The sequence below is a fragment of the Microtus ochrogaster genome, chromosome 22, assembly GCF_000317375.1.
Source record: "Microtus ochrogaster isolate Prairie Vole_2 chromosome 22, MicOch1.0, whole genome shotgun sequence".
Classification (NCBI taxonomy): Eukaryota; Metazoa; Chordata; class Mammalia; order Rodentia; family Cricetidae; genus Microtus; species Microtus ochrogaster.
In genome coordinates this window covers 20,187,118-20,196,421 of record NC_022023.1, presented here as the reverse complement: position 1 = coordinate 20,196,421, position 9,304 = coordinate 20,187,118, and the positions used below count along the sequence as shown (strand labels likewise).

The 9,304-nt window shown below is 41.4% G+C and overlaps 1 protein-coding gene across 6 annotated transcripts in view; it reads right to left on the bottom strand.

The window, feature by feature from the left end:
- Positions 1-9,304, bottom strand: part of Chd2 (chromodomain helicase DNA binding protein 2) — a 131,569-nt gene that overhangs the window by 44,183 nt on the left and 78,082 nt on the right. For all 6 annotated transcript variants that reach the window (XM_005357759.3, XM_013350226.2, XM_026784344.1 and 3 more), the window contains 6 exons: positions 8,247-8,409; positions 7,696-7,848; positions 5,774-5,845; positions 2,109-2,258; positions 1,227-1,375; positions 539-635 (listed from right to left, as the gene is read on the bottom strand). In XM_005357759.3, the coding sequence (XP_005357816.1) occupies positions 539-635; positions 1,227-1,375; positions 2,109-2,258; positions 5,774-5,845; positions 7,696-7,848; positions 8,247-8,409 (784 nt within the window). The remainder of the gene's footprint in view (positions 1-538; positions 636-1,226; positions 1,376-2,108; positions 2,259-5,773; positions 5,846-7,695; positions 7,849-8,246; positions 8,410-9,304) is intronic.

The window sequence follows — 9,304 nt, the reverse complement described above, 5'->3', positions numbered from 1 at the left end:
CTTCTTTACTATAAAGTGATGGGTTACAACACAACTACACTTCTTTACTATAAAGTGATGGGCTACACAACTACACTTCTTTACTATAAAGTGATAGGTTACCCAACTACACTTCTTTACTATAAAGTGATGGGTTACAACACAACTACACTTCTTTGAAGTATATCACATACTTGAATAATACTCATTAAAACATGTGATGCTTTGTCTTTGCAAATCTGGCTCATTTCTCTTGAAATGATCACTTCCAGATCCCAGATTTTCTCACACACAACATAATTTCACATATGTACACCCACGGTAGAGCTCTGTTACCTACGCACCTGTCATTGGACACCCAGACGGACTCTGTAGCTTAGAACTGTGAGCAGTGCTCAGAAAGCTTGGCTATGAAACATCTGTGGTACCTACTATGATCTCTTTGGGTACAGCCCCAGGGGTGCTGAGCATGTGGTAGTTCCATTTTTAATTTCAAGAACCTTCATACTGATTCCCATAGCGGCTATAACAGTTCATTTCTAGGCTCTGAGTTGATTACCTGAGGCTCTGACTCCTCTCCTTCAATTTCTTTGAAGAGATCCTCTGCTCCAAATTTCAAGATAGCAGTCAGCTCTTCTTTATTAAAAGGGTTAGAGCTGTAAAGTAAAATATAGTTGTGACCCCAAGTGAGGGCTGGTGGGACAGCACAGCGTGTAAAGCCAAGCCTGAGACTACCTGCGCTCAATTCCCAAAACCCACATGGTGGAGGAAAAAACAAGTTATCCTCTACCTCCACACTCGGACAGAGACACAAGTGTGCCCCCTCCATTCCCTCAAAAATAAAAAAAAAAAAATTTAAGAGGGCTAGAAATATGGCTCAGCGGACATGAGCCTTTTTGCTGCTTTTCCATAAGACTTGGGTTGGTTCCCAGCATACTCAGTGACTCACAGCCACCTGTAACTCAGGTTACAAACTACAATGCCTTTTTCTGGCTTACTGGGTAAGGGCCTCTGTCCCAAGCCTGACGACCTGAGTTTGATCCCCAGGAATGACATGGTAGAAGCAGAAGACCAATTCTTGCTTCCAACCTCCACATGCAGACACACACATCCATGGTGGAAGGGGAGGGCAACACCACCCTTACAGCACCAATGAGTGGACGAACACTTCCTGTGGAGAACCCTGTGAAACCTGCCAAGTGGTGGTGGGAACAAGGTGGGCTTTCTCTCAGCCTTGCTGCACTTACTTGGATCTTCCTGAGTTGTTTTCGAGAACTGTCCTGCCAGTGGTGTCCATGCGCTGGATCACCAGATGGTCCAACACCATCTTCTTTTTGGCCCGCTCTATGATCTCCTCTTCCACAGTCCCCTTTGTAACCAAGCGGTAAATATTCACCTGAAAGAAAAGGATATGTTTGTTTATTTCCAGCTAAAGCAAAAATTTCTTCAAGAGGGGGAAGAAAAGTCACTTTGTTTTCTTGTACCACATTATGACTACGTCGGCTGGAACAAGCAGGGAGGCAGGTGGGTGTAACAGGCTACACTCCTAAAGGAACGCACTTCTGCAGACATCACAGCCTGCTTCTGGACCAACACCTTCCCAACAATAATCATTATGAACATTAAATCACTAGCCAATATGAACTTATACGTTAGCCAATAGGAAAGCAATCTTGCAGACCCACAGACAAAACAGTCCTTGCAGATGACACTGTCATGGAGAACAGACTTGACTACTTAGCCATGCTCTTAACACGGGAGAGGCTCTGCTCTAAGTCTGCTCCTCGTACAGCTTTCCTGGTAAACGTGTAGAAGTCACTCATGACAGACTTCAGTTACACTGCTTCCTGTCATTGTCATAACTCCCCTCCCCTGCCACAACTGAAGAGCAAATCCAGGGCCTTGTGCTTGCTACCACTGAGCTTAATTCCCAACCCTCATGACGGACTTATCAAATAGAGCTGGGTTAAGAGTCCATACTAGGAAGCCCAAAAACATCTCTTTTCTGAACAAGTTAATAAAGAGAAGGCAATGCAGTGGGGAAGTAAACATCTTACAAACAGTCTGACAGGGAAGAATAAACCTCTGCCTGCAGGCCCAAGTGACTGCCAGAGACCATCCCTACTGACCTGCTTCTTCTGGCCAATCCTATGCGCTCGGGCTTGTGCCTGCAAGTCGTTCTGGGGGTTCCAGTCAGAGTCAAAGATGACCACTGTGTCCGCTGAAGCCAGATTGATTCCCAGGCCACCAGCCCGTGTGGAGAGCAGGAAGCAGAAGTCCTGTACACAATGCAATACACTACTTTATGCAGTGGTCTTCTCAGAGACACTCTCACAGTCCAATAAGCCCTCACACCTGGAAACCCCTGCAGGTGTGAAGAATAGTGAGATATGGTGGACTAACTTTATGGAGGCTAAAGGAGCTCAAGGAATTGAGACAAAGGAGGAATTTGATGAAGAGGAAGAATCAGTGCAGGGAACAAAGGAGGGCAGTAGAATCCACTAATGCAGCAGGGACACGAGATTCATGTCCCAGCAAAAACTAGAGTATACAAGTTAACCACACACACCACATACCCAGTCCTCATGAGACTGTTTAGCAAACTACCCAGAACATGTATGTAAGGTGGCTAGCACACGCAGACATATTTCACATCTGTGTGTCTGCCCACTTTTAGGTGTGAGAGAACAGTTACATTCATAAAACAAGCCTGCTGAGAGCATGGGAACTTCAATCACTACGGTGTGTGACAAAGCCTGGGCCCTAACATCTTCTAGTTTCCATAGCAATAAGAGACTACACAGGTATGATATACCTGCCTTATCTCTCCAGGTGAATGCTCACAAAAACAGGAAACTGCACAGCTATGCAATTAATATTATTATTTTCAGAGCATTTGATCATCTGTATCAAAAGCTGGCGCTTCTATTCTCTATTTTTTCTTTTGTACAATTTTTAGTGTGTGTGTTTGTGTTATTGTGTGTATGAAAAAGACAATCCTGAGCCATTTCACTAGCCTGCAAAAGTTGATGCCTTCTATGTACAAAATTATTGCTAAAAAACTAGTCTGGGTTCAAGTAGGGTGGCTTACACTTGTAATTCAGCACTCAGGAAGAAGGGGAAGGAGGGTGAGGATTTCAGGGCCATCCACAGTTATCTATTGAGTCTGAGATCGCCCTGGGCTACATGAGACACTGTCTCTAAAAACAAAGACAAACAAAAGAAAGAAAGAAACTGCTGACTTGAGGAATAAACTTCAATAAATGGATATATTTCACAAATGACAGATGAGACAGATAGACAGACAGACACAACAGACAGAGAGAAAGTGCTTCACAGTCTAACAGTCATAATCAACCACATGAAGCCATGAATACACAAGTGGGAGAGAGATACCTTCCAATATAGTTAATCACAATAAAAACTGGTAACCAGCTGAGACTACAAATCGTGTGAAGGCCTCTCTTAGCAGAGGCCTAGAGAGCAACAGACAACACTGCAGGATAAGACGCTAAGCTGTAAAGAAAACCTGAACATCACACAGTATCATAAACAACTTGCAGTGTCACAAAGATAATATAAATTGCATGTTATTTCTATTATCAAAATAATGGTTAAAAAGATTGTGAAGCTTGATGCTGCTAAAAGTAACATAAAATGGGAGTATTTGTAAATGACCATATAATTATAAATTATTTTATAAAAGTGAACAAAATGCATCAAAATACTTTTCAAGTTCTCATTATTTTGTAACTATTTCAAACAATAATAAAATGGCTAAAAAAATAGCAGGAGCTGGAGAGATGGCTCAGTGGTTCAGAGTACTTGCTGTTCTTATAAAAGATCCAAGTTCAGTTCCTGGTACCCACATGTCACAAACATTTGTTAACTCCTGTTCCAAGGAATCCAATGCCCTCTTCTGGTCTCCTTGGATACTAGGCACATATGTAGTATAATACATATATACATGCTAAAGAGTCATCACATAAAATAAAAAGTAATAGTGGAGACATGAAAAAATACTAAGAATCAAATTCAATGTTGAGCTAGGATTGTAGCTTGGTGGCCGAGTGCCTGGCATGCACAAGGACCTGGGTTCAACCTCATAGGGGTTGGGGGGGGGGGGTTATCCTAAGGTTTTTAATGACATGGGAAAAAACTTACAAGTATAATTTTGACTAAGAGAAGCTGAAATCATGTACAGCAAGATTACAACAGGTAAATACAATGAGATGAATGGTTCAATCTGTACATACAGACAGCAATGTGTGAAGCCTGTGTCACTAAAGACTTCATTTAGGGATTCTTCACCATCTATAACATCTGATCAATGGGCATGTACTGTCTTCCCCCAGATAAGTTTAAAATTAATTTTAAAAGGCTATAGAATGTCAGAGAAACCACAGTTTACATATGGCTATTGGAGAGAATGAGAACCAAAAAAATAAAGCCATACAAAAAGTAAACCAGATTTTCTCTGAAAAGGAAATAGAACATTTAACTCATATTATCTTTTAAATCTAGATAAGGGAACAGTGTCATCTTGGATAAAAACCATAATAAAAACTGCTGGTAGGGCTGGCAAGATGGCTCAGTGGTTAGGAGCAGGTCCTGAGTTCAATTCCCAGCAACCACATGGTGGCTCACAGACATCTGTAATGAGATCTGGTGCCCCGTTCTGGTGTGCAGGTGTACATGGAAGGAATGTTGTATACATAATAAATAAATAAATCTTAAAAAAAAAACTGCTGGTATTCTATTGAGCACCTATCACATGTCAAGGGATGTGATGAGCACTGTAAACTGCCACGTTTCACCCTCAAGGCAATATTAGAAAGTGGGGCTCAGAACCACTGTGATTTTACACTAGAGAAATTGGAGGAGAAAGAGGGATGAGACTAATGTTTTCATGGTCTAATTCCACAGCCGTGTTTCTCAATACAGTATCACCCTTCAGAAGAAAGCATCCAGAGCACTGTCTTACGAGGACCACCTAAACTCAGAGACAGAAGGCCTATCATTCTGAAATAATTAAGGAGACATTGAGTTTTTAAAACCCTTCAGACAGCAGAACATAAATCTGTTCTATCTACAAAAAAACAAAAAACAAACAAACAAACAAAAAAACTATGCTTCTAGACATTAGAATTCTGTCCCGGCAGCTAGGCTGCCTCCACTGATATCTTTCTTACATGTTACCAGTTCTACTTACAGTAAAGCTCTTCACCCACACTTCTCCTAAATCTGTCATCTGGCCAATTGATATGCAGACTATAATGTACTCAGGGTTTCTAACTTGGTTAAAGTAGCTCTAATATAGATGCGCCCAAGCCAAAACATTTTACAAAACCAATCCCAAGTGGGACATTTAGTAATGTAGCACTGTAGCTATGAAGCTATGAAGAGCATGGGCTCCATCCCACCAGGAGTCTAACATTGGCAGATACACTGTTCAAGCATCAGCACCAGGACAGAACAGAGAAGAACCTTGGACAACCTTGCACACTAAAGTTAACACCACTGGCCTGGCCCAACCGTGTTCTTGCCTTGCGGTCTTTCAAACCCATAAATTTCGTAAGCCAGTAGAAAAGATCACTAGTTCAAGGGAGCCAGGAAAGCATGCTTGAGCAGTGAGGACAACAAAAAAGCATCGCTTATAGTAGGGCTTTCCTGTTCCCCTCAAGACAGAGGCAGTTTGCACAAAATGTTTCAGAAACAGAATACATTGAGCTGGAAAGACTTCCTGCTGATACAAAGTCCAAGTTGTCCAAATAATAAGCCATGCATAATGTACCTCAGAACCGTCTGCATTGAAGTGATCCAATGCCTGTTTTCGGATCTCTCCCTTGATAGAACCATCCAGGCGCTGGAAAAAGAAACCACAAGAAAAATCTTAAGTGAGGAAGATCAGCTACCCTCAGAACAGAACATCAGACTTGCAACCTTTATCTCCCAGACACGCGCTGAGTAAAAATAACTGGAAATCATTGGCAAAGTACTAGGAAAGGGTCCTGTGTAAACAGCATGGCTGCTGTGACCTGAGCTCTCCAGTTACAAAGTCAAGGTCAGAAGGTTCTGATTCACAGGACTGTCTAGGCTTATCCAAGGATCAGACCTTTAGCCAAAACCTACAAGGAGAGAGATGAGAAGCCAGCCTGTGTAACGAGGACAGAGTACCTCTGGTCACTTACCAAATGGCTCCTGTCGAAACAATACTTCTTAAGCAATATGGAAAAAAGATTAAGTGCTACATACCAAAACATAAACATTTAGATACTACGAGAAATGTTCAAATTAAATGATCATATATGCCAATTTTTTCTAAAATTTACACTCTAAAATTATATAAAATGTTCAAATACTGTATCACCAACTGAGCCTCAGATACTCATCTGTACATAGAATCTTTTGTTTCTTTTGTTTTGTTTTTTGAGACAGCATTTCTCTGTGTAGCTCTGGCTCTTTGGGAACGAACTCTGTAGATCAGGCTGGCCTCAAACTCAGAAAAGAATTTTTTATTATTTAGAAAATATGTCACTTCCAGGTATAGGACAGTCAATAGATATTATTCAATAGAAATATTCAATACATACAAAGCAAATACAAAATGTTGTATGTAAAAGGCATTTCTCAATATTCAGAACTTTCACACTGCATCCCTTAAAATCAACTCTTGAAACACTGAATTTACAAAAGGCCAAGCTGATCCAAGCAAAGTCGGAAAGGACCTCCATCTCCCTAAGGCCATGAACAGCAGCCACCCCCAAACATCAGCTCCACAGGGTCCTTGTGCCTCTCAACAACTACCTCTACTCCCTTTATCTACAACAAATCTGCACAGAGACTGGAACCAAAGGCATTTACAAAGGCAGGTTCACAGCCAGTATCTGAAATAAGAAACCCTCCTATAAGTCCCAGCAGCAAGGAGCATTGAGACAATTCTACTGAGAATCACTACAACTTGCTCCGGGATGTTCTGCTTTGCTCCCAACCTCAAACCATGGCCACATTCTATGTGGTTAAGATAAAATAACGCTGCCTCTTTTCTTCCACGGATTGGGATTCTATAATCAGGTTCACACTTACTACTGTCTACTTTGACAACAGACATGGATAGATTGGAACATTTCTTTTGCCCATCTTTTCTGTCACCTTGTCCTGACGCTAATGATCGTGGCTACACTCAGTGGGTAGAGAGCATTTGCTGCACAGACCTAAGGACCTGAGCTTGAGCTCAGAGCCCATGGTGGAAGGAGAAAAACAACTGCTCAGAGTTAGCCTCTGCTCTTCACACAGGCACCATGGCACACAGATGCCTACGCATGCGTCATTACTCAATTCTTTCTAAAAGTAAAGAAACTGTTGCTGAGCATAGTGGCACACACTTTAAATCCCAGCACTTGGGAAACATAGGCAGGTAGATCTCTGTGAGTTTGAGACGAGCCTAGGCTACATAGTTAAGTTCCAGAAAAGCCAAGACTATATATAGAGAAAGCAAAAAATAAATTGTCTTTGTTTCTGTGTTTTAAGAATGACCTTCACATGTTCATTATCATAAGAGAGTAGTCTAAAGGCATGAAGAAAAACTGAAACCTTCCCAGAATCTTAATTTCAGACGCTTTTCAGGATAGAAAACTTGTCCTCCACTCCAGTAAATTGGGGAAGAGAGAAGACAGACAGACAGACTGTGTGAGAGCAGTAACTGAGCCGTCTTACCTGGAAAGGGTAGTGTTTGATAGTTAGGTACTCGGCCAGAATATCCAACATCCTCACCATCTGAGAAAAGATAAGGACTCTGTTTCCCCTTTCCCGGAGTCTTGTCAGCAGTTTGTCCAACAGAATCAGCTTCCCACTGCTCCTGATAAGGGACTGAAGATTCAGAAGATGACTCAACCATTAAATTCAAACACAACATTGACAAAAAGTTCTTTAAACATGACATCCACAGTACTATGCTTCCTGCACTTTACTTAAGTTTTTTCATCATTTTTGTTTGGAGACAAGGTCTCGCTATGCAGACCAAATGAACCCTGAATTGTCCTCAAACTCAAGACCCTTCTGCTCCCACAACATCCCCATCACATCCAAGGGCTCCCTCAACTCCACACCAGTACTGATATCTGACTTTTCTCATGTTTTTCAAAGCTTCTTCTGATGCCCCTTGAAGGGTAACCAAGGAAGAGAAGGAACACTTTGATTAAAATAAAAATCTAAAGCAAGCCTGGTCACTGCTGAGAAGGTGGTTCCATGAAGGAGGAACTGCACACCTGGAGGACCTCCTGGCCGTTCTCCCTCTCGTTCTCCTCTGGAGCTTTGATCAGGTAGCAGTGGTTGCAGCATTTCTTCAGCTCCATCACAATATTAAGAAAGCCGGATGTGCTGCCCCTGGTTCCTTTGGCAAGAGCCTTGTAATTCCTGGTCAGGATCCACCTGCAAATTGGCAACATTTGCAAATAAGCAGAGTTTATGGTACCGTAAGAAATAAAAGCTAAAAGACAGAGAGACCTTTACTTTCTATTACCTAACTGTGATCACTCACATCTCCATGTAGAAGCAAAAACATCAATGATTCTACTGAGTGTGTCACAAACACTAAAGGACAATTCTAGAAAGTTACATACACACTCATATATACATATGTATGTACATGTCGGGGGGGGGGGGAATAAGGGACTATCACTAAAGCACTTTTACAGAAATTTTTAAAAGGGAGAGTAAGTCATCTAACAGTAAGACACTGGTTAAGCTGACAGACTGTGGAAGCTAGCATGGTGGTGCACATCTGTAATCCCAGCACTCAGTAGGCCATGGTAAGAGGACTGTCAGTGCAGTCAGCACAGGCTATAGTGAGAGAACTTGTCTCCAAAAAAATACAGAAACCACATATGTGTATTATATATTCATTATATATGTATCAATTATAAGAGATTGAAAAGGAGTATTTTATAGTACAAAATGCTAAAAAAATGTTAAGTATTAATGTTTTATATTACCAATCTGAAATGATGAGAAATATATATATTATGGTATACTTATAGATAAGCCTTAGTAATAAACTCCAAAATGTTTAAAGTACCTTTATCTGAGTAATGGCATCTTTACATTTCTCATAATAACCACAGTTTGGGGAATGTATCTCACAACGCTCACTGCATCACATTTATAAAGCCAAAGTACTTGAAAAGGTCCATGTGTGCACACCAGAGACTGGGACAACTAAACCGCAGGTCCACACTCAGATGAGTGTCATGTGTGCACACCAGATGTGTGCACACTCAGATGAGTGTCATGTGTGCACACCAGATGTGTGCACACTCAGATGAGT